The following is a 26,403-nucleotide window of genomic DNA, read 5'->3' as shown; positions in this document are numbered from 1 at the left end:
TTTTCTAGATTACTGGATGCTCTAATATTGAATATTGTTTGTCCTGATGATGACCACCGAAGTGTGATTTGGTCGAAACGCTGTCAATGCCTACATATGGCCTTGAATGAAAAGGACGCATTTCTTGCTATTCTAGTTTTTTTGTTTTGTCTGAACAGTATATGTAATTTCCTCAGCCACTATTTATGTTTACACAGTTCATTGTCTTTATGGTCTTTTGTTTAACTTACTGAGCACCACTGTCGCTTGTTTGTTGCCTTTTTTATCATTGTCTTTTTACATTTTGTACTTTTTGAATCTGTATAGGGGTATCACTTGTTAACATTTTTCATTACTGTTCTTGTTTTGTTTCATGTGATCAATATTTAGTATTTTACGTTATATGATATGGTAATTGAACCCTTGTTAGGATTCTAGTCTTAAACAAGTTGGGGCATTAATAATCAGAGATGTGTAGATGTCTGAAACCAATCCTTTTCCTAGAATGCCTAGGGTAATCTTGGTGTCTAGCGAGCTGAATTCAGGGAGATCAATCAAGAAGATCTCATTGTAGGTCTGTGCACAGCGGAGCCGTTAAGTGTTTGTAAAATCGAGTTTTGTGGCAGTGAAATGAAAGGCTCTAGAACAATTTAATATGTGTACCCTGCCAAACGTTCCTCAGCCTATGTAAATGTAAATGTGTTTGTATTTATATAGCGCACTTCTACCCTGAGGTCTCGTAGCGCTGTATTCATACCGCTGTGGTAACCTTCCTGGCTTTCCTGTGAGATGTCCACTCCTGGGCACCCCCAAGGTGAAGCTAGGCATCCAAGCGCTGCTGGGGCAGTTGTGGAGATTAAGCAAGCTATTGCCCAGAGTAACAGAGTGGGACCCATGATTAGACTAGGCACCGAGGCGAGAATTATCAGGTCCGGGGAGATTGAGTCCAAGAGCCGCCGAGGCGGGAATTGAACCCTGGTCCCGGGCCAGACCTCTGCATCAGGGTCTGCCGCTCTAACCATTGAGCCACGCTTCTCCAGCCTAGAGATCACAATACTGCAACACAGTGCAAATCCCTCCAGCCAGCACCTGTGATGAAGCCAGAGAGCAGTGTCAAGCATGGGCTTTACACCCCATCCTTTCCAGTGGAGGACGGGTTGCTAGTATAAAATGATTATCTTAGTCCCCTCTGAGAGTGTGAAAGAGGGTACCTGTATCTTAATCTCAGTATGTGCTCACTCCTGATCAGGAAAATTTCAGTGCGAATTTCTGGCGTTAAGTATCCTACATGCAGCCAGTCGTTCAGCACCTCGATTTGTGTGGCCCATTAATGGAGTCGCAGGTCCACCATTCCCATACCCCCATCATAAGAGGATGAGGTGCATTTAACAAATAAAATATGTGGGGCCCAGTTTGCTCATTTCAAGGAACACGCCCTGGCTTTCAATTCTGTGAATCAGCTCTAGGGGGGTTATCATGGAGAAGTACTGTAGTATGCATAAAACCTTTGCAGAAACAGCATTTTAAAAAGGTCCATTCTCCCTAGTATACTGAGCGGAAGACTGGACCATTTGCTAAAGTCTTTATGGGTCCGGGTAAACAGTGGGGACAGAGTTAGGCTCCATGTGAGTCAGGGTTCTAACGCTAGGTGTATGCCAAGGTATTTGAAACTGAGTTTGCAAATGAAAAAGTGGGTCTGCCACTGCATTCTAATGTCTCGGTACCTTCTCTGATGAGGAAACTGTGACCATTAACCTTCAAACTGGAGACTTCACCATATAACTCTACATTATTAAACAATTAGGGCCATGTGTATCGGGAAGACACACAAATTAGAGTATGTTGTCTGCATAGACAGCGATGCAGCCCTGCTGGTCACCCTCCGTGAGATCTCCTCACACCGAGATATAGCATCTGACTCATTCCACCATGAGCTCCATCACCAGGGCAAAAAGGAGTGGAGACAGGTTGCCACTCTGCCTGTACTCTCTGGAAATATCGAAGCTGGGGTTATACGGTGCTGTATACCCTTACTTGAGGGTGAAAATATAGCACTCTAACAAGGGGTAAGAATCTGGCCCTAAAATCCATCCTTGCAAGCAATCTAAAAAGAGGGGAGCAATCAATGGAGTCAAATGCTTTTATAAATTCTATTAGTATGAAAGACCCACTGTCCCAGAGAGCAGAAGCTTCTGCCAATGCAACATGCACTCTGTGAATACAATGTTGGGTACTCTAATGAGGGATGAAGGAACACTGATCTGGATGAACAAAAAAGTGTGATCACGTGCCATAGTCTTTTGGCAAAGACTCTAGTATAGATCTTGGTCTCCGTATTGATGAGGGAGATTGAGCCATAGAAGGAGCATCGATTTGGCAGGAGCCTTGTGCCATGAAAGACCACAATGGTTGCCAGGTCAAGCTCGGGTGTGAACTCGTATGTTTCTATGCCTCTTAATACATGTGCAATAGGTGGGAAGAGAAGAGCGACTTAACTTTACTATAATGTTCAAGTAGGAACCTGTCATTACCAGAGTTTTGCCTGGCTGCATCTCTCTTGAACCATGACAGGTTGCTCAAGCTCGTCTCAGTATGGTGTGGCCAAAATCAGTAAGAGTAAGTCATCCACACGAAGGCAGTGGAGCGCTCGCGTTCAGGGCACTCGCATTGTGTGTAAAGGTCTTAGGAGTAAAAGGCAAAAGCAGAAGAAATCTCCACCACTGTATCAACCACTCTCCAATCTGGATTTTGGGAAAGTTTAGATGCCCTCAAACCAAGAGTAATGGTTCCTGACACATTGAAGGAGCTGCTTACTCTCTCCCTCGAAGAATTCTAAAAAACAAATTGGTTTAGGTAGAAGTTGCAGTAATTTCTTTTGCCTAAAATTATTTCACGGGTAATTTGTAATTTTTACCTGTTTTTTAGACTTCTAGTCACACCACATTTACATTATGCTTTTCTTATATATTTCCCTCTTTTTTTTTAGAACATCCTTTTCTTTGTTTACAGTATAAACTAAGGTATCACATTACATTTCAATCCTAAAGGCATGGATACATTTTTTCCTCGTCAGACTTCATGCCTAGGATATCTATTAGCAGTTTTCAAAGTGTGAAAAAGTTGCCCTATGTTTTTTAGTCCCTTCCCCTTATTACCATCCCTTCCCCCAATTATTCCAAAGTACGCCCTCCACGGGTCCCATATTTTATGAAATCCTTCTATTTATGTATGGCTTTTCTGGTGCGATCCATACTTGGCTGTGTGATTTCTTGTTATATTTTCCAATCTTTTGCATTTCAGATGGCTCATCATATTTCCAAAGACAATGGCAAAAAACAAGGGAAATAAGTGGTAATATGAGATACTCTCTGCACAATTTGGACTACTCAAATTAGTCATCAAAAAAAGTTCTTGCCAATAAAAACAGAAAAGCCTACGTTAATAAGTGCTCTGTCAACACCAAATTGAATTATTGGTTCTTATAAGAGATATATATTTTTACATGACTCCTACATGTCTATTTTATTTTTCAACCATGCAAGAGTGAAAGGAAGGATGAGTGGACACAAATGAGGGAATTTGCTTTAGGGGGAAAAACAAATTCCGTAATGCACAGGGAGGTTTCTCCCAGCATTCCCTTGACGGATTTTCCCACCTGGAACTGACATGCGTTGAATGGCAGTTTTGAACTGGGAAATCCAAAGAACATAGCAACCTTCACTGTAATAGGGTTGGCCTTGTAGCAGAAAGGGGACGTGCTAAATACTTTTCAATGATTGGTGCAGCTGAGGCTCGAAATGCAGATTCCTGTGGCATCCCCACCTCTAAATGGGGTGGGGGAACGCCAAGGTTGGCGGATGGGGCATTCCCCATTTTTTGGCGGACGCTCTGCATTGTCAGACTTCAAATGACCTCTTAATTTTTCTACTATTTGACGTCAAAATACAATCTCCTAAAACTCTCTGAGACGTTTAGAAGCACACACTTTAGAAAAGAGTCAGATGTGGAATGATTAATTATTGCCCGGAAGAGAGCATGCTTTTTAGGATTAGCCAGAGACAACGTATGCACTGTTGCTATTGAGTCTCTTGTAAAGAAAAAAAACTTAAAAGGGGCTTAGAGCGTGTGCATTACTTACCATTGGTTGGCTACCCCGTCACTCATTCACTTGCTTCTCATAGGTCAGGGCCTTCTTTTTTCCTCTTTTCTGTGGAGCATGGACCAAGCACAGCTTCCGTTTTCAGCCAGTGTCCTTCCACTGACCGTGCACTTACGTAGGTACCTTTTTTTGTTAGTGTAGCACTCTATAAGAGGGCATCATTTTGCAGGCCATCTCCTCCTTTCCTGCGCACCCCACCCACAGTTATTTTTTTTTTTATTCCGCTCATAATCGGCCCTAGGGCACTGAAGTGCTTTACATGAATACCGGATTAGGTTACGCAAGGTCAGTTTTATATTTCTAAATAAAAAAATTACAGCTTCTTTTGTAATTCATGATAACCCAATGATAAAATGGGAATAAACTCAACTTTTCTAGAATAGTTCAAATCATTCCTCATCTCAAGAATCTCAATTTGGAAAGTTAAAATACTTTGAATAAGATAAGCATCCAGTAATATTCAGCGTCTTCAAACTTCCATCTTGTTGCCTTACCTGTTTAATTAATATATGCAATCTCTTACTACAATTTTCCACAACAGATTTACCCATCTGTAAAGTGATGTGACATAATATTTCTATAGCGCACTATCACTCCAAGGAGCATCTTGGTGCTTTGGCTCACCCAGATGAAATGGTGACCCGCAACTGTGCTGTCCAAAAAAAGAAGGCGCAGAAATCATACTAATGCATTGCACGCTGTATCCGAGAGACTGTATATCCAGGTCTTAAGAGATTTCCTAAACCATTTTTCTGATGTGATCAGAAGTAGGTGGGGGGGGGGGGGGGGGGGGGGGGGGGAGTTTGTTCCACGCCCTAGAGCCAATCACTGCCAGGGATTTGCCTCCCTTGGTGGTAAGCCTAAATTTAGGAACCGTGAGCAGGTTAGCAGTGGCCGACCTAAGATTTCGAGAAGGATGGTAACGAGTAAAGATTTTCCGGAGGTATGTCGGCCCTGAGTGTGAAAGGCCCTAAAAGTGATAATTAGGACCTTAAACAAGATGTGTTTATGGATGGGGAGCCAATGAAGGGCATCTAGTGCAGCAGAGGCAGAAGACTTCCTGGGCCATCTAAGCACCAGGCGGGCGGCAGCGTGCTGGACTATCTGTAGCCTGTGAAGTGCCGCTTTCTTTAACCCTGCATATAAGCTATTGCAGTAGTCCAGTCTTGATGTAATTAACACCTTGGCTGCTAAGGCAATTCCCCTCCTGTGCTGGAGATCCTTGATCTCCATTCTTCATGACGAGCTCAGCTCATCATAAGCACAGCTCCAGTGTGCCTCATGACGAGCTGAGCTCGTCATGAGCAGCGAAGGGGTTAAATGCCACAACCACCGTGCACCTGGCTGCCAGGGGAAGCAGATCGAAAAATTTCCTCAGGCCCTTTATGATGTTGAAGCAGGTGCCTGCTACCGCCGCTTGTTGTTTGAAAGATAGGGTGTCATCAAACTTGATCCCTAAATTTCGTGCCACCCTAATTGTGCTCGGAGGGGCTTCCGCATCCTCTGGCCACCATTTCTGAGGAGAGAATAAATTATGAGCTCCATATGGCAAAACTTCCGTTTTACCGGAGTTGCACTTCAGGTGATTATTTCTCATCCACATGAACGTTGCTGATAGACAGTTTTTAAGATTTTGTTCTGCATTCGCCATATCCTTGTCTAGGACTAGGATAAGCTGTGTGTCATCAGCATATGCAATAGTGCTGATGTTAAAGGACGAGATTAGATTTATCAGGGGGAGCATATAAAGATTGAAAAGGGTAGGGCTCAGACTTGAGCCCTGTGGTACCCCTGTCGTCAGTACCGTTTCAATATATATATGCCTATAATACAGAGAATTACTTTTGAGTCCCTCAACCCATCAGCATACAAACCTGAAAATCATTTAAGAGAAACTAATTCAATTAATATCCTCACTCTCTGTAAAAATGAATACAACCAAAACCAATTGTGTTCTCCTCTTCTTAAATGACTCTCAGAGTCCTGTAGAAAAATACAACACATTGGCTTGGTATTCCCCCGGTTTGGTCCTACATGTGAAGTCGATCAGCTTAATTATCAGCTAATATCTCAATCTGAATGATAATATAGGCCAACTAACTGAATTTGCCTCATACAAGCTTCCTCTACTCAGGAACCTATAACGGCCAAACCCACCTCCGGAATTCCTAAACACTTACGGGCAATTGCTCTTACACATGTTGATGGCCAAAATACGGCCTTAGCAAGTCTCCCAAAATAAACCACTGCTCCTCTAACAGCTGTACTTGATGCTGCTGAAAGGCTTTTTATAGGAGCAACAAGTTGAACAACATCACTCCTAAAACATTTTCAGTGAACCCCGTCAAAGCATGGATTGACTGCAAGATCACATTTATAATTCACAAAACAATCCACAATTTCTTAAAATCTACTTGAAGAATGAGCTTCAAATCATAGGTAATACATGTATATGTGTAATACAGGAAACAGAAACCGACTACTTCATGAAATTCCAAAATTCTAAAACGTGAAAACATTAAAAACAGGCGCTCACATCCTCTACTCCTAGACTATGGAACACTATCCTTAACACCATCATACAGAATCTGGACATGCTGCCTTTACATAAATAACTAAAAACTCACCTCTTCAAACGATACCTCACAAACTAATTTCGACATGCATTCTCCCCTTCCTCCGTCGCCGCTTTCAATATGATCTATGTTATCTTCTGATACATTACTTGTAAAGCGCTCTACTTCCCTGTTGCTAAGTTCTTGATATGAAAATAGCACTAATTAACAAATAAAAATAAATGTACAATGTTATACTGGAGGGTTGACTGTTCCAATAGCTGTCAAAAAGGTAAAAATTGAAAAGAAATACAAAAACCAATCTACCACTTTCAATACAGATACATGCCTAAGGACTCACCGTTTCTTGCGAATGTGTTGCTTCATGTTTAAATTGGGTCTCCAACTTCTCAGATGGCAATTCTTCTTCCTTAAATAATGTAGACAAAAGATGCGCTACAATGATTAAAAATCGGAGCTATACATCAGATTAACTTCAACCACTTTCAATATACAGGTATTTAATTTACAGAGCAGGAGGTACCAGACCGAGAGAATGTGCCTTCGCTTCTTTGCTTCTATAACAAGTGTTGTACCAGACCCAGGATTTTACCTACCCTTGTTAGGATGGATTACCATGATCTACTCTCTTTATAGCAGGCTGATCCAAAACTGGTGGACAAAGGCCAGATTGTCAGGATAAGCACCGACTATATAAACGATTCCCTTTTAGAATACTTTAATGTAATTTATTCCAAGGTGAACATCCTGAAATCTAACATGATCTCACTCCTGTCAGCTATAGATGTACACCTCTGCTATAAAAGGTTTGGAATTAAGGAATATCCCCATCCTGTGTGCATCCCCTTAATATTCCAATGTGGTTACTGACTACGGTTAAAGAAATAAAATTTAGAACATGCCGACAAACCTAACACCAGTCCTAAAATGGAAAAAAGTACTTAACTATAATATTATTCTCATTGTATGTATCGTCATAAATTCATATCCACTCAATTACTTCCAAAATGACACGCTACTTGTTGCTTGTTTTAGTAGAAATGTTCAAGTCTAGTCAAACCCCTACACAATATTCTCTGAAAAGTTGCAGGGAAGAAGAGTATTCCGTTATGAACAGACAGAGATATTCAAGATGAGAACTGTTCCAGATTAGCAACTTTCCTGTTCCTTCAGGGGTTCATCCTCGTATTAAAACACTCTTCAAAAAAACAGCAAGCAACACCAATCATGAACAGAGGAGGCACTTTGGAAAAAACAGATTTATGATTGCTGTTTGTCACACCTTTAAACCTGTATAGGAACTTTAGCATGGTCTATAGGTGTCACGGTCAAGTTGCCATGCCGCAGACCTATAGCTTTGTGCAACTAAGATCCTGCCCAAGACTGTTGTTGTTGTAACCTTGGGAAACCGAGTAGTATTGTCTAGTGGCTATTGAACTTAAAAGGAGGACCCTCTTTTTTTTAGGGTTTGCCTAGCCAATGCGTACGAAGTACGCATGTTCTAGGAAAAACCTGATGACATCTGTGTGTGGGGACTGGAACGTCCCCAGTCTCTCATTGGCTAGCTCCATAAATGGAGGCTAGCCATTGGGAGAGGGCTCTGTCTGTCAATGCCGGACTAGATTCGGGGGCGTTCCCGAGAATTTTTGGCTTTTGGCGACGTCACGCTACGTCAGCCAAAAGCCAGGAACGCCCCCGAATCTGGTCCAGCATAGTCACCCTGCCTGCCAGACGCTGCTCCCTCATTCCTCGCTCTGCTCGCAGCCCTCCATGCCCACGCCTCATTGCTGCAGGCTGGCGTAGCTCGGCTGTCGTCGTCTGCAGCCTCGCCCCGACTCAGGCCAGCTTCCAGTGGAGGCCCGGCTCTCTGGTGGTCGGCAGTGCTTGCTCTTTGCTGGAATGCCCCATCCCTCGGACGGAAGTGCCCGGCGCTAGGACCCCGCGGCTCTCCCTCCCCGTCATCGGCCCGGGCTCAGCAGCTCTAGCGCAGCGCTGTCCCCAGCATTTCAGAGGCTCTGGTGTATTTCAGTAGTCTGCAACTTGTTTACACCAACACAAGCTCCTCGCGTCGGTGCTAACTGCTTATGTATTCCTTTGCACATTTTATACACACACGCACGTGCGCTTTTCGAACCTTTCACGAGTCTGTGGACTCTTTGGTCTTCACACACTTCTTGAACTTAGTCACATTTTCACAAAGTGTAACATCCACGCTAAGGTCAGTCTTTCATTTGATCACGGCGATATTTTGTTTCCGAATGCTAGTAGCGCGTGCGGTGATATCTTACACAGAGAATAGCCATCAAGTGTTCCATTCAGTCATCTTCGGCAGCGGGGACGCCTTTCTTGTTTCCAACCCTGTGGTTCGTTCTGGGTGGGACCACCACACACGCCGAGGGAACGAGTTACTTTGTAGATTTATATAGCGCAGTTTATCAAATCACCTCTGGGGTGTCTAAGCGCTGTCCGTGTTCACGGGGAGATTAAGTGATTTGCCGAGAATCACGGGAGGCTGGGCCGACGCCAAGACTCAAACCGGATCCCCGGCTGCTCTGGCGCTGCGCCACACCCACACCCACACCCTACATTACAGGCATTATTCCTTCATAATGGAGGGTTCGTTTAGAACCTAAACATTAAATATACAGCGCTCAACAGGACACGGGGAGAGGTTGGAAGTTTCACACAGGAAGACTGTGTTCTGACAGGGGGCACTTTTGGGTGCATTTAATGAGCACCTCTGTGTATGAGTAGGCGTTGAGCGTGAAATTAGCTGAGAAACAACAGAGCACTGTACAAAAAAAGCAAGTGGAGAACAATCACCAGTCCAAGTAATAATAACAATTTCCAAGTGCTATAAATAACCGGTATAAAACTACCTTCTTTATCGCACTGAATTTACTGACCTCGGAAGGTCTGAACGCTGAGTTCTCGTGAGAGCTCAAACTGGAGTCCTATTCATCAGTGCCTGCCACACACGTTAAACTCACGCAGCCACCCTGCTTGCCTGGTTTGTGAAAAAGCGTGTCTTTTATCACCTGGCATCAACGGGGAGGCCACAGAGGTGTATTTTCTTATACCAGATGAATCGCCCAGTCTAAGAGAAACATAAAACGGGGGTAAAAAATATTCGGAAGGATGAAAAGACGTAAAAGTCAGAGGTTCTTAGAAGCCTCACATCTTGTGATGACATCACTTAGTGATAACATCGAACCAACCAGCGTAAAATCGGCAGAATGAACACATACATGTTTATCTGAGTAAGTAGGTTTTGGAGTGAGCTAAGGTAGTCACAGGCTTTGATGGAATTGTTACCTGGTTCAGGGTCGGACAGTGTTGGCAGTGCCAGAAGTCCTGGTTTGATAGGCCAGTATTTGGACTGTTTTTTGGTTGTATGTGGACCTTTGTTTTGGTTTGGTGAACGTTTTTTACAGTTGATGTCTCTGATATTACCACAAACATTGTCTGCAGCAAGCACAACTGCCTGCAATCTCCTGTGCTTGCCATTTACCTACTCAGAGTGCCATTACTAATTCAAAACTACCCTGAATTGCAATTGAGTACCACTTTTTAGGTTTTGCCTAGCCAATGCGTACGAAGTACGCATGTGCTAGGAAAAACCTGATGACATCTGTGTGTGGGGACTGGAACGTCCCCAGTCTCTCAATGGCTAGCTCCATAAATGGAGGCTAGCCATTGGGAGAGGGCTCTGTCCGTCAATGCCGGACCAGATTCGGGGGCGTTCCCGAGAATTTTTTGCTTTTGGCGACGTCACGCTACGTCAGCCAAAAGCCAGGAACGCCCCCGAATCTGGTCCGGCATGGTCACCCTGCCTGCCAGACGCTGCTCCCTCATTCCTCGCTCTGCTCGCAGCCCTCCGTACCCACGCCTCATTGCTGCAGGCTGGCGTAGCTCGGCTGTCGTCGTCTGCAGCCTCGCCCCGACTCAGGCCAGCTTCCAGTGGAGCCCGGCTCTCTGGTGGTCGGCAGTGCTTGCTCTTTGCTGGAATGCCCCATCCCTCGGACGGAAGTGCCCGGCGCTAGGACCCCGCGGCTCTCTCTCCCTGTCATCGGCCCGGGCTCAGCAGCTCTAGCGTAGCGCTGTCCCCAGCATTTCAGAGGCTCTGGTGTATTTTGCTATCTTTCTTCGTGCACAGACAAATCGATTTTAGGGAGACGTATGGCTGCACTTGCAGTTAGAAAACATGTTTTTAACACGCAGAAAAAAGGTGAGGTTGATCTCATCTACACACATTATTCACGCCTTGCTATATTGTGTATTTTGAGGAGGGTTTGTGTGGTTCCTTCTGCTCACAGCACTTTTCACCTACCTTTACGTTGAAGTCAGCCGGGGGCTCAGTGGACTAAAGTGCGCACGAGTTTATCCTTTCCTCATAGATTTCTCTCACAGCCGAGCGCAGCCTTTCATCTTCATGAGGTCGATCAAACCGCAACATTTGATGCAAACATAGAATCTGTTATTAGTGCTGAAGGCCCACTTTAATAACTCTGCTGTGCAATAACTTGATGCTGTGGCTTGTAACTGTACGCATATATACAAGACCAATATTTGAACAGAGGTCTGTATCCTGTTACTGGGTGAGGAGGGACTTGAGGTGGTTGGAAGATGGAAGGGAATGGTTTTGGGAGGTGGGTGGTCAGAAACAAAGTCCATCCCAGGTGCGCCTTTGGATTTCATTAATTTCCCATCCTTCTGCCTGATTTTGAACCTGTAAATAGTTGCTATAAAAATCAAAACAAAATCTGTCCAATCTTGGGTTTTGAGTTACAGAGGCCTGCCATAAAGGTATCTGTACATGTGGACTCTCTGTGGGGCTCCCAGTGGGCATGCATTGAGAAGCCAACAAGTGCCCCCAGTGGACAGTAGCAAACTCAACAGGAGGGGCAAACGCTGGGAAAGGTATCTGCACGATAAAACAGCCCATGTGGTTCATGTGCTAGCTGCAGATGTGTGTGCAGGTTATGTGTTTGGAGTGACCAGAGTGCCTGCTGTAAAGGACTGTGTATGTTTTAGGAAGTGTGATCTATGTGTAAACTGCAAATTATAGTGTAAGGCACTGCAGCCTTAGGGTATTTGCTTTAATGTGTATACATCTTGCAGGGACCGAAGGGGTGCGACCATGGTGACAGAGCACAGACACTTAGTGAGCTTGCTGGAAAAACCTATGTGTAAACTACAAGTTACAGGTTTGATTACTTGCTGTTAATAGAGTGGCTTCATGTGCCATCTGTGAAGATCTGTGTATTTATCCCGCAGGACAAGAGATTGAACTGAGAAAGATAGCATGGTGGTTGGGGTGCCTGTTGTAATCATCTGAGTACACAGATTGGGGGTTCGCTCTGACTGCTTCCATGGCCAATGCATCCTGGAACGCCTGTCGCCACTACACCTGGCTCTGGTGCTTTGCAGCAGTTTAAATATTTTAGAGTTTCTGGTTGCTCAAATGGGTGTATTTTCTGATATTTATATGTTCCTCTCGTATTTATTGCTTGATTTTGCTTGTGAGAAAGTGTCACTCATAGTCGTTGAATGTCACTCATAATTACACTGAGATTATGAAAATGTCACACAAAAGCAATCTGAAACCATGGCAGCTATGCCCAGCATCGGGGAGCCCTCCAGCGGGCAGAGGCAGACGGAGCTCCTGGGGTCACTCCCACCACCGCTGACACCAGGCACAGCAGCCGGGCCGGCCGCTCGCACCCGCAGCCACATCCTGCCGGGGTGTCAGGGGATGCGCCGGGAGCAGCCCCACAAAGGGAGCGGCTGACACACGGAGAGGGTGGGACAGCCCCCGGGGGGCCGGCAGGATGGCTCTGACCAAGAAGCACATCTACACGCGGGTGAGTGGGGGCCGGGGGGCCGTGCACATACAATCTGTCTTCACATCTGGCTGTTTTAAATGTGTGTTATCAATGTACACGTATATGTGGGTTTAGGTTCATGATATGTGTTCACAGATGTGCATGTATCTATGTGCCTGTACATTGCACATGCGCATAAATATATATGTAGATATGTATACATACATACGTGTATCTTTTTAAAGGTCTTATAATGTCACAGAGGCCTCCTGTGACAATAAGCCATGAAGCCGAAGGCCTCGTGGCTTGCGACGCCCCCACACACACGAGATTGCTTTGTTGGACCATTACACACAGATTACCCTCTATGTGCTCCCATCCACCACCTTTTAGGTTGGAGCAGTTACCAGGGCATTTTTTGCATTTCAAGCAGGTTTTTTTTTAAATTGCAAACTGAATTAAACACTGGATGATGTTGTTTGTAGACTGCAGTGGAAAGGAAAAAAGTAAATGTTGTTTACGGGGTGTTGTTTTTGTGAATACATTATTTGGTGTCTTAAAAAGCACATTTGCTGTAGAAATGGAGAGGCGCGCGGCTGTCTGTAGTAGCGCCTAAAGCTGCACCCCGGTTGCAACTAGAATGTTCTGGTGTGTTTTCCCATTTATGATGAAACAATCGTCACTTCTGACGTCAGGCGGCCTGGGATACAATGTTCCTGACCACCCAGCTAGTCATAGTTTTTGCCATTGGATGGCACCTATATTTCACGGGAATTATGTAATGTCTGCGAATTACGGTAAATAATTCACAGGTAAGACGTCATCTTCATGATATAAGGATTTTTTAAGTGGGTCTTCTTGTGCAGTAACCGAAAACAAACATGTACTAACATCTCGTGGCTGCCTATATCTGTATTTGTGTGTATGCTTTTAATAGGTGTATTAATTGGTAATTGACATATCCGCCCTTAAGTGGTTGGAAGACGCACCCAGGCCTGCAGGCTGATGCTGGCACCGGGTCCTAGGCACACAGATGGTGCCTGGAGCTCACTTCCCAGTGCCAGGTGGGCTCATTTTCCGAGTCAGCCTGTTCCCGAGTCCACACCCGGGTGCTGGTCCTGTGAGTGGCAGGTCTGCGGGGGCCTCTGGGAAGTGACGCGGCCCTTCCCCCTGCCCCTTCCCATTGTGTGTTTCCTTCATCTCTGCACTTCTCACCTCGTCGCTGGTAGCCCTGTGCGGGGTCAGTGGTGGGCGGTGGTGTGTGTCTGTCCCTTTCTATTGTGGATTACAGGTCGCCGGTTTCTGACGTCATTCATTCTTTGGTGGATGAGAGATTCAGCGATACACATTGGCCTTGCTTGGTCCTTTCCTTGAAGGGGTAACATGTCTTGTCTTCATTCCGCTGAACAGATGGGCCGTACTCCCCCAGGGGCTCCTAGAAAGTCCTGATGCTGCAGATGTTTCCACTGGAAACTATTTATACCAGGTCGACCGAAAGTGCCATTGAAGTTGCCTTTCATGTCTTCTGGTGGCAAGGCCAAAGAACTCTGTGGTATACAGTGATATGTTTGTTGTTGTTGCAGTTTTATATAGCGCCAACTTGACCCGAAGGTATTGGAGCGCTTTACATGAGCATCAGTTACATTACACAAGGACACGTTCATTTTGGTAGGCACGGGGAGATTACGCGATTTGCTCAGAATCACAGGATGTTGAGATGACGCCGAGACTCAAACCTGGTTCTCCAAATCCAGAGTCAGCAGCTCTGGCTGTTAAGCCAGTTTCAAGGCCTGTCTCCAGTATCTATAGAGAGACAGCCCACACAACGCATAGTCTGGCTCACACATCATGTGTACAGTCACTCACGTTCAACCCTAGGATTCAGCATCTTTGGAAAAGGCGGGAAACACACCAGCCCCAACCTGCCCCATCTTCAACAGAGAAGGCCGGTGCACTGCTGGTCAAAGAGTGCTCGAAAGGCCAGGGGGTGCCCAATATCCTCATATGCGGAAAGGCTCAGAGTGACCTAAGGCAAGTAAATGGTCCGGCACTTTTTTAGGTTTTGCCTAGCCGATGCGTACGAAGTGCGCATGCGCTAGGAAAAACGTGATGATTTCTCCCTGTGGGGCATGGTCCGTCCCCACTCTCCCATTGGCTACGTCAGCCAAAAGCCGGGAACGCCCCCGAATCTGGTCTGGCATTGCCGGCACTGGCACCCAATGGCTAACTTGGAAAGCTTATAGTTGTGAATGAAAGGATCGATTGCCCTTTAAAAATAACGGAACACTTTGCATTTTATGTGCCACATTGCAGGTAAAACCATGTGTTACACACAGAAGCATTGCCCCGGTCACCCTGCCTGCCAGACGCTGCTCCCTTATTCCTCGCTATGCTCGCAGCCCTCCGTGCCCACGCCTCATTGCTGCAGGCTGGCGTAGCTCGGCTGTCGTCGTCTGCAGCCTCGCCCCGACTCAGGCCAGCTTCCAGTGGAGGCCCGGCTCTCAGGTGGATGGAGTGGCCTGCCGCACTGCTTTTACACTCCACTCGTTAAAGTGCCGGTGCTTGTGGCTTCGAAGGGGACCCCTTCCCGCCAGTCACCCGGAGGACGGCCCTCAGCAGGGCTCAGCCCATGGCTTGCTCCTGGGCCGCAACGCAGGACAGGCTGCTATGTATTCAGTATCACCTTGCAGCAGGTACATCGGGTGCGTCTGCACATGTTTGTGTTGTCCAGGGCTGCTTGAAAGACATTTGCCGGCCCTCTGGTGAAACCGGAGTCTGTATAACTGTCTCCCCCTCAGCTATAATCGAAGCCACGGGAGGGCACTGGCAGTGCTGGGTGTTGGTGTTAAGCATGCAGCGAGCTACGAGCGCACAATGACTCCTAGTGCAGGCTGAGTTGTCTCCAAATGCTTACATAGATTAATGCCACCCACCTTCTCTTTGGTACCTATTTCGTGGACAGAAAGATGACAGTAAAGCTTTTGGGGTCCAAACCCTGTTGGTGGGACCAGTCCTGGTAGAGACGTGAAACGTGGCAACGGCAATGGTACATCTGTCAATTATAGGAAGCATTATAGTAGCAGGAAGATGATAAAATGATGCGTGCCTGTCTTTAATGATACGGCAGCCGGGATTGCTGCACTGGTATCGACAGTTGTTTATCTGTGCAGCGCCAGAGATGCAGGGCGGTGGCTGGGCTGTGGCAATCTTCTGTGGGTATTGATGCAGCTCATGTTAGTGTGTGTAGAGTAGGGCTGTGTGCGGGGCATCCGACCCCGACACACAACGGATTGTGTAGTTTTAAGATGTATGTATGGTGCTGTGTGGATGTAAGTACTGGAATAACATGGAATGTTGAAGGGTGTTGCTCTATGTTGGAAATGGGATTTGCGCAGCTTGAAGCATTCATTGCTGGCTAAGATTATACACCTTGGGATTGCCTGTCTAACTACCGCTGAAGCAGGTTGTTCTGCCGGTCAAGATTGATGTTCTTGTTTCCCAACAGAGGGCACGACTGCTCTGTGGTTTGGTATGGTGGTGCGCCAGCAGAGAGCTGTTTCCAGCACAAAGAACTCCGCAAAGTGCTGTATGTATGAAGTGGGTTCGCGGGCAGAGTACCAGTACTTGAAGTTCACGAGAATGCCACTCTTTGGTTGAGACACTATCAGACGAGTGTGCCTGTGGTGTTTTATAAAGGATGGACTGTATTTTTACTCCATCAGCCGCCACCTAGGTTTTCTGGCACAGTACTTATGAATCTGGATGGTCAGTTCAAAAAATCCCTTTCAGGGAAGGGAGAATACTGCCTTCTTTCCTATGGTCCATTAGAAGTATTCTAGGGGTCCTGGACTTCACAGAATACCCCCTTTCCTCGCCTGAGGTGGAGGTGAAACAGAGGTATTTTTAAGATCCAAGGGTTTGATGGTTGAGTTTTTTCTGTCCTGTATCGTGGACTTATGCCCGCCAAGGGCAAGCCAGGTGTTGAAGACTAGCCTGCAATCAGAATGATGTTGTTTGACATTCCAGACTGGTATTATATGAAACTTTCTTGAAGACTGACATAAAGTTGTGAATTGATCGCAGCGTCACCACTGGCTATGTGTTTTGATCAGAAATGTAGGACATGAATTGTTTTGAAGGTCAGAGGTTAAAAGCAGCTTATATAATCGAGGCAGCAAGTTGGACATTTTTATGTCAGAAAAAACTGCCCCCTACCTCTGTGAAGTACTCTGACTCTGCTCCCTACCCTCCCTTGGTGCCTAAAACTGTCCCCTGCCATGCACCCTACAAAGCCTCGACTTAGTAAACTGTCCCTTCTCTGTGTGCTTCGAGGCCGTAAAATGTAAGCCTAGGCACAAATGGATGGTTGGATTTGTGGGGTAAAGTTTTATTTAATGTGATTTTATGTAGCGCGAACTTTACCCGAAGGTGTCAGAGCGCTTTACATAAGAACCAGTTGTCAAACCTAAGGACTTTGATTTACATGCGTTAAGTAAAAGATACAAACAGGAAAACAATTTAAATGTACTAGATGTAGTCACACAAAGAAGAGACTGTTGATTCTCGTTATATTTCTATATATATATGGAAGGGATATGAATAGATGTACTGCAAGAGTCACATACGAATGTTAGAATAGAAAGGTCTACTGCATATACTAGTGAATACAGTCCTCTCTATATACAGAAAAAATGAGTTATATTTAGAGGGGTCGGAGTGGGACACAGTGGGTGGATAGATGCATGATGGATGGATGTATGCATGATGTATGGGTGGATGCATGGATGGGTTGTTGGTTGGATGGGTTGGTGGATTGCATACATTGTTGAGGGATTGGCTGTATATATACATCTATCCATCCACCCATCCATGCATCTATCCATACACCCATCCATGCATGCACCCATCCATGCATCCACCAACTCATCCATGCAAGCATTACAACAAGAGCCCGCAGCTCTCCGTCTCTCCTCGCCCCCCCTTCCCTAAGCCCGCAGCTCTCCTTCGTCTCTCCTCGCCCCCCTTCCCTGTGCCCTGCTATTGTAAATGACAATGCCATTTATTTATGTTACAAAAAAAAATATATATATATAATGTCAAGAGCAATGCCAATAGCTCTAACTTTAACAAAGGCAAAACCATTGAATTGTAAATGCTTGTTATAAAAAGAAACTGTTGAGTGCCTACAACAGAGCTCATTCTGGAACAATGGACAATACAAGAAAAATCCCTTTCATGGTAGTTCTGGCAATCTTAGCTCTCCTTCACAATTGTTTGTGGATTCCCAGCAGCTCCAAGCAGCAGTAGGCCCTATCCTATTCCCATTCCCATACCTTTATGCCACCAAATGTCTCCATTCAGTTTCGACATCTCATTCAAAGCTGAGGCATGGCACATACTCCCTAAAAAATTGCATTGTGGGCGTTTTTCAGAAGGAAGAGGAAGGGCCAATAATGCTGTGCCTCAATTCTAACTGGTTGAAAATCTGGGTTTACAGAAGACTGAATAATACCAATTCCATGTTGACAGGATTACAAAATCCATGTAGAGTTGAAGATGTTCAGCTTCAGAACTGACTAGATAATGCTGCCATTGTTGGTGCAATTAAAGCTCGTCCGCCGGCCGCCCCCATCCCCCAGCCCAGGCTGCAGCCAGACGGGGCACTGCGGGAGCAACGAACAAAACAAAAGTTTGGGTCGGAAGTTTTTGTAGCAGAGCAGTGGGGAAAAGTGTGAGAGTATCAGTGGGGAGAACTGGAGGCTGAGCCCAGGGATGCAGCGCAACCCGAGCCGGAGCCCCGCTGCCTGAGCAAGTGCTCCTCCGTGCAGAGATTTGGTGGTTGTGAGCCCGAGGCCCCCCCGAGCGAACAGGCAGCGCCCCGCGCTTGGCCCACCATGGACCCCATCCAGCAGCCAGGCTCTGCAGCCCCCGCGTCGCAGCCGCCAGTGGGGCACTAGATTGTGCACGTCCGTGGGGAGTCAGAGACGGATCTGGAGGCGCTCTTCAACGCCATCATGAACCCCAAAAGCGCAGGGGGGCTTCCGCAAACCGTGCCCATGCGCATGAGGAAGCTGCCGGACTCTTTCTTCAAGCCGCCGGAGCCCAGGTCCCACTCCAGACAGGCTAGCACTGATGGTGGTTCAGCTGAAGCTTTGACCCCCCCAGCATGTCCGAGCTCATTCATCTCCAGCTTCACTGCAACTAGGTGCTGTTTCTCCAGCTACACTGAATTCATCTGGGTTAATGGCACCTTCCGAACCTGCTCCCAGCGGTCAACATCTCCGCCAGTCATCTTTTGAGATCCCAGATGATGTTCCCCTGCCACCTGGCTGGGAGATGGCGAAGACACCATCTGGCCAAAGATATTTTTTGAATCACATTGATCAGACTACAACATGGCAGGACCCCAGAAATGCCATGTTTCACAGATGAATGTTCAGCAAGATTCTTTCAGCCAAAATATTTGTCCTTCCCGGGCCACTGCTGCTTTGTATTTTTTTGCTGACCTCTTTCGCAGTTGAGAGCCCGAAGAATCAACCTTTGTTTAATATGTTTCATTTGTCGACGCAAGTATTGGTTAAAATGGGAAAAAGTGACCGAATGGGAACTTAGTTTAATGTTCTCTACTTTTATTTTGTGGATATGATTTTAGCCATTTTTTATTGTATTTTAAACGTCTGCATGTTCACTCCTCTCCAGCCTGTAAAAAAAAACAAGCATTTACAATGCAATGGTCTCGGCATTATCAAAGGGAGAGCTATTGGCATTGCTCATGACTTTTTTTTTTAATCATAAATAAATGGCATTAACATTTACATTGCCAATAGCTTAATCGTTAAATAAATGGCATTGTCATTTACAATGCCAATAGCGTAATCGCTCGCGAATGCAGGACCTATTGCATTTACAAATCCAGTTTCCCGTGCAAGCCCTCTCACATAGCGACAAGGGGTGCAACCCTCACAACACTTTGCACACCCTCTCACACATCTAGTGCCATGTGCACACCCTCTCGCATGGTGACAAGGGATGCAACCCTCACAACACTTTGCACGCCCTCTCACACATCTAGTGCCATGTGCACACCCTCTCGCATGGTGACAAGGGATGCAACCCTCACAACACTTTGCATGCCCTCTCACACATCTAGTGCCATGTGCACGCCCTCACATAGCAGACAACGGATGCAACCCTCACAACACTTTGCACGCCCTCTCACACATCCAGTGCCCCATGCACACCCTCTCGCATAGCAACAAGGGATGCAGCCCTCACAACACTTTACACGGCCCACTCACAAATCCAGCGCCCCGTGCACGCCCTCTCACATAGCGACAAGGGATGCAGCCCTCACAACACTTTACACGACCCTCTCACAAATCCAGTTCCCCGTGCACGCCCTCTCACTTAGCGACAAGGGGTTCAACCCTCACAACACTTTGCACGCCCTCTCACACATCTAGTGCCATGTGCACACCCTCTCGCATGGCGACAAGGGATGCAACCCTCACAACACTTTGCATGCCCTCTCACACATCTAGTGCCATGTGCACACCCACTTGCATGGCGACAAGGGGTGCAACCCTCACAACACTTTGCATGCCCTCTCACACATCTAGCGTCATGTGCACGCCCTCACATAGCAGACAACGGATGCAACCCTCACAACACTTTGCACGCCCTCTCACACATCCAGTGCCCCCTGCACACCCTCTAGCATAGCGACAAGGGATGCAGCCCTCACAACACTTTACACGACCCTCTCACAAATCCAGTTCCCCGTGCACGCCCTCTCACATAGCGACAAGGGGTGCAACCCTCACAACACTTTGCATGCCCTCTCACACATCTAGTGCCATGTGCACACCCTCTCGCATGGCGACAAGCGATGCAACCCTCACAACACTTTGCACGCCCTCTCACACATCTAGTGCCATGTGCACACCCTCTTGCATGGCGACAAGGGGTGCAGCCGTCACAACACTTTGCATGCCCTCTCACACATCTAGTGCCATGTGCACACCCTCTCACATAGCAGGCAAGGGATGCAACCCTCACAACACTTTGCACACCCTACTCACACTATCTGGTGACATGTGCGGACCCTCACATACACACACCAAACAAGGGACAAAGCCACAAGAACTCACGCCATCCAGTACTTTGTGCATAGCCTGCTCACGCACGGCGTCCCACACACATATGCACCTACCAGACTTCCCCTAAAGTAAACAGGTAACGTGCATATCCTGAACGGAGAACATATGACACCTCCCTGCAACGCGGCAGCATGTTACACAAGGAGGGCAATGCACTAGCGTTGCATTGAATGTTTCTCTTAAAAGAATAGTTAATTCCCTAAACCCGGAACAACATTAGCCAGAGCTTGAAATAGAAATGTAAGGGTGCAGGCACTCACAATTCCCAGATTACTTATTTGCTTCTGAGCTATCATATTTTTGATAAGATAGAGAATTGGGCGTCCGAATCCAATTAAACTTATTTCCTGCAGTGATAAATCTTTGACCAACGGTAAGGGTTATGCCAGGTATGCACTGGGAAATTGTCACAAATAATTCCAAGTTTAATGTAATGATTCAGGCGCTCTTCTTCCAATGGTCTACCGTCAAGGCCTCACTGTTCCGTCAATATGAAGATAAATGGAGGGAGCGTCAAGTTCTCTGTCCTGCATGCACAGTTACAGTTCTCCTCGCCCATTAGAGAGGTCACACCGCCTTCTAGGGACCTTCCTCCTCTCACAGTAGAGATGGCACACTGCCCAGCAACAACTTTCTGCTCACCCACAGAGATGCCATTACTGCCCTGCAGCAATTTTCTTCTCATCCACAGAGATGCCATACTGTCCTGCAGCAACTTTCTGCTCACCCACAGAGATGTCCAGTCCTGCAGCAACTTTCTGCTCACCCACAGAGATGCCATACTGCCCTGCAGCAACGTTCTCCTCACCCACAGAGATGCGATACTGCCCTGCAGCAACGTTCTCCTCAGCCACAGAGATGCCATACTGTCCTGCAGCAACTTTCTGCTCACCCTCAGATATGTCCTGTCCTGCTGCAACTTTATGCTCACCCATCGAGATGTCATACTGTCCTGCAGCAACTTTATGCTCACCCACAGATATGTCCTGTCCTGCTGCAACTTTATGCTCACCCATCGAGATGTCATACTGTCCTGCAGCAACTTTCTGCTCACCCACAGAGATGTCCAGTCCTACTGCAACTTTCTGCTCACCCACAGAGATGCCATACTGCCCTGCAGCAACTTTCTGCTCACCCACATAGATGCCATACTGTCCTACAGCAACTTTCTGCTCACCCACAGAGATGCCATACTGCCCTGTAGCAACTTTATGCTCACCCATCGAGATGGCATACTGTTTTCAGAAATGTATGGTCACCCGGAAAGTGCTCATTGTACCTTGCATATTCACTCAGAGGCGCCGCATCGGCTCTTCACACTAATCCATAGAGATGTTCGTCTGCCCTTGCGACTCCTCCCTTCTCCCTTATTGATATCCGGCTGCCCTGAGAGTCACATTTCTGTTTACCAACAGAGCTGCAGCTCTCCCCTGCAGGCAGCTTCGCCCTCACCCATTAGAGAGGTCACATTGCCCCCGTTCAGATTCCTAATTGCCCTTCTGGGAGACGCACTTACCAGCATGTCTGCCCGCGATGCACTCACGAGAACACGGGCGCCTGTAAACAAACAAACACATGGCGACGAGAAAACCATGTGACTCCACTTGAATCTTGTACTCCCCAAAGTTAGCCTTACTTTTGTAAAATGATTTATAGTTATAAAAGTGTGTATGTCAGAAGCTCTTGGGACCTGTTGGACGTGGCCCTTGTTCCAGCCCCCAGCCCTCACCCCCCAGGGCTCTACTATTCGGAAAGCCTCTCTCCCTGTCCTGTGGGACCGCTCCTGAAATCCGGCGGGCTGGGAAAGGGATGCGGGAACACGTCTTGGGTCTGTCTTTTCGTGACCCTGTCCTACTCCAGCCACCGCCCCCTCCCGGTGTGACCCCACAAGCGCCGGGTGTTGATGCTCGCTGGTCACACACTGTGTGATCTTGTCTGTGAGCAATGGGGCTAACTGCAGCCTCAGCGGGGGCCTTTGTGCCTGTCAAGAGAGGTTTCTGTGGGGTCTCTGCAGCACGGCATCCGCTGAGACAGACGGGAGGGGAGGGGGCGGGGCTACGGGTGATAAACGAAGCATCCTTTGGGACAGACCTCAGTCAAAACATCACTCTGCGCTTATCATCACATTAGCAGCACAGCTCACTCGCCCACTTCTCACAGGCTCAGTAACACTCATCAAAACGCATACACCGTGGGCACTTAAAGGGGCTACTTTACAAAGGCTAAAGGAAACTCTTCCCGAAGTGTATGCTGCACGCATGTGCCCATTCGTATATATTCCATCTAGATACGAAAGTAAAACCCGTAGCAAACGCTCACGCATGAAGTATGTAATTTGCAAAAGGTTCATTTTGACCCCAATCCTGCCGAAAACCTCGTGCACTCGCCCTAGTACACGAACTATGACGTTCCCTCATTGGTTTCTCAAAGAGACACTCTTCTCCGTTTCAAATGTAGGAACATCGGGTATTTTTAAAATGAAAAAAAATGAAAGGTTTTTTTTTTGTCACATATGCCGAGGTTAAATACCTCATGACGTAGACCGCGGCCCTGGAGTTTGGAGGCGGCCACAGCGCCTCTCAGAGGATCCCCGGCCGGCAGCGGAGGGGGGGGGTTTGGGGGGCTTGAGATTGACTCGCGGCGGCAATCCAGGGTAGGCTCCCGGTGAATTAAATAAATAAAAAAATTTCAAAAACGGCAGACAGAGCACACTGCAGTCTTCTGGCAGGCGGCGGCGGGGATGCAAGGGCCAGCCATCACGATCCAAAATTAAAACAAAATGTAATGCACAAATGCCAAACAAGACGATCCTCCCCAGACGAGAAAAAAAAAATGTCGGCCGCAAAGCCCGAAGAATTTCGGATTCGGGGGCGTGGTTTTGCTGCTCTGAGTGACGGATGACGTCACTGTCTAAAGAACAGCAAAAATGACGCCCCCGAATCCGAAAAAGACGGGGCTAATTCGGAGTGGCGGCTCTCTCCTCCAATGGCTGGCCTCCGTTTAGGAAGCCAGCCAATGGAGGAGAGACTGGTCAGGGAGGCGGGTTCTACAGCCCTACTAAGAAGCATTCATTCTCCTCCCGGAGACTGCGCAAGCGCAGCCTTCTCGGTCCTCGGCCTAAAAAGGGTGTACATTACATGATGGTCTGGCAATCCAAAAATGACGCAAGTGATGAAAAACTCAGTGCTGATTTGGGAGATGCCTCAAACCAGGACTACAGGCTCTAGGCATGTTTTTAAATACTCCCAGTTTCTTTATAACCGGCAAAGTGCTTTTGGTAGTCATATATTTTTATGATTGTGATTAAAGTTTTTCTTATATATCACTTTTACCATGTACAAAATAGTGTTTTTTTATCATGTTAAATATGGTATCCGATACAAGCGAGCTATTGTGTAAGTGGTGGGAGAGGTAGTGTGCCCACACCTGGTTTGGTACTAACAGGTCAAATGATGGGGCCGCTGGGGTAAAAGACTGGTTTTGAGTTGCCTTATTCTGCTAGACCCTCCAATGCACGTATGTTAAGGTGATAGCATGTTAGTATAATCAAGGTCAGGTGATTTTCGTCAAAGTGTAGTTCAGGAACTTAGGTAGTTTGTTTGATAGTGAAATCACAATGCGTGCATTTCAGTCTTATTTAAATGTCTGTTTTTATATATGTCAGCTGTTAGACGGACCTGGAGGGTCGGCCGAGGATAAGGGGAGCGGTCTCCAGGGAGAGCCGGCTCCAGCGAACGTACAGACAAGTAACTTCCCCCCCACAGACGGACACCACACAAGGGTAAGGTTCAACGAGATTTTATAGGCGATTCTTAAAGTACGATCAAATGGTACAAGGAGGTCTGGACTCAGGGGTCCCCTCGATTCTGGTCTCTGGTTTGGGGAAAGGGTAGCGGGACAGTCTTGGTTACCAAAAGATGGAAATAGCTCTCAATCCTCGAGCTCGGCGTTCTAGATGATCGGGCCGCGGCGGAGCCAGCAGGTCCCGAGATGGACGAAGGAAGCGACGGTCCGCGGCGGAGCCAGCAGGTACCGATGAAGATGAAGGTTGCAAACGGTCCGCGGCCACGCCAGCAGGTCCCGACGACGATGAAGGATTACGAAGGTTGCGAAGGTTGCGGCAGCGCCAGCAGGCAGGACGATGGTGCACAAGGCAGAGCTACGGCAGCGCCAGTAGTCCGTCAGGGATGAGTTCTTCTTTGCGTCTCTCGACTCCAAGATACAACTGCCTTCCTGCTCTGGAGCTGCCCCAGTTATAGGGCTGCTGTTCTTTGATGTCCGGACCCTCGCACTTGGGGGTCGGGAGGTCCGGGATGGGGGAGTCCAGACACCCAGCAGGGGGGTGGGGCCAGCGCCCGGGGAGGCGATGGGCGAGCGGCACTTGGCGGGGGAGAGCCATCGACACCTCTTTCTCCCATTGACCTGCCAAGTAGCTCGCTCACCTCCTGGGTGGATGGTGGTGCCGGGATGTCTGAGGCCTGACCAGGCCCAGGGTTGAGGTCGATCGGGGGCCAGGCGGCCTCGTGGTGGAGTGTCCAAGATGGCGCCCAGGATGGGTGCGCGGGCCAGCAGTGGATCGGGTCCACGAGGTCGACATGTTCGAAGGCAGGGGTCCCTGAGGGGACGGAGGACGTGCAATGGTGGTGTGTGGTACCTGTGTGACCGGGCTCGGTCCGGGGGAGAGCGGCCCTTCATGTGGCCTGTCCAACATGCGTCCCCCCCAGCTGAAGGCGGGGAGAGTTACCCATCCTCTTGGGGACTCTCCTCGTCGAGGCGGAAGAACCGGGACAGGCCATCTGCGTTGGCGTGATCCGGCCCAGGCCGGTGTTCAACTGTGAAGTCCATCCCTTGTAGGGAGATGGACCAACGTAGTAACTTCGGGTTTTCCCCCCGCATCTGCATCAGCCACTGCAGGGGTCGGTGGTCGATCTGCACCCGAAAGTGTGTGCCAAAGAGGTAGGGCCGGAGCTTCTTGAGGGCCCATACCACAGCGAAGGCCTCCCTCTCTATGGTGCTCCAGCGTTGTTCCCGTGGTAGGAGTCGCCTGCTGATGAAGGCCACTGGCTGATCAAGGCCTTCGGTGTTCACTTGAGACAGGACTGCCCCAATGCCATGGTCGGAGGCATCCGTCTGGACGACAAATTCCCGGCTGTAGTCGGGGGCCTGGAGCACAGGGGCGGAACACATGGCGGCTTTCAATTGTTCGAATGCTGTTTGACACTCTGGGGTCCAGTTGACGTTCTTGGGTTGATTTTTTGACGTGAGTTCTGTGAGGGGCCCCACGATGGTACCATAGTCTTTCACGAACCTTCGGTAATAGCCCGTGAGGCCCAGGAAGGCTCGTACCTCGGTCTGGGTGATGGGTGGCTGCCAGGACTGGATGGCGGTAATTTTGAGCTGCAGAGGGGCCACCCGGCCGCTTCCCACCTGGTGCCCGAGGTAGGTTACAGACCCTTGACCAATTTGACATTTGCTGGCCTTGATCGTGAGGCCAGCTCGCTGAAGGGCTTGTAGCACTGCTCGGAGGTGGTGGAGGTGCTCGGACCAATGGTGGCTGTATACAGCGATGTCGTCTAGGTAGGCGGCACTGAACCCTTCGAGCCCCGCCAGGACCTGATTGACGAGCCGCTGAAATGTTGCTGGGGCATTTTTCATGCCGAAGGGCATGACCTTGAAATGGTAATGCCCATCGGGGGTGGAAAAGG

General features: G+C 47.8%; 1 protein-coding gene across 9 annotated transcripts in view; it reads right to left on the bottom strand.

The window, feature by feature from the left end:
• Positions 1-26,403, bottom strand: part of LETM2 (leucine zipper and EF-hand containing transmembrane protein 2) — a 309,166-nt gene that overhangs the window by 22,630 nt on the left and 260,133 nt on the right. For 7 of the 9 annotated variants that reach the window (XM_086943646.1, XM_086943640.1, XM_086943648.1 and 4 more), the window contains 2 exons: positions 7,055-7,123; positions 4,118-4,210 (listed from right to left, as the gene is read on the bottom strand). In XM_086943646.1, the coding sequence (XP_086799772.1) occupies positions 4,136-4,210; positions 7,055-7,123 (144 nt within the window). In that variant the 3' untranslated portion in view covers positions 4,118-4,135. The remainder of the gene's footprint in view (positions 1-4,117; positions 4,211-7,054; positions 7,124-26,403) is intronic. The other 2 variants (XM_086943645.1, XM_086943644.1) reach the window with 1 other exon arrangement.

This window comes from Lissotriton vulgaris, chromosome 11, assembly GCF_964263255.1.
Source record: "Lissotriton vulgaris chromosome 11, aLisVul1.2, whole genome shotgun sequence".
Taxonomy (NCBI): domain Eukaryota; kingdom Metazoa; phylum Chordata; class Amphibia; order Caudata; family Salamandridae; genus Lissotriton; species Lissotriton vulgaris.
The sequence above is the reverse complement of the archived record's forward strand: the minus strand, read 5'-3'. Positions and strand labels throughout refer to the sequence as shown.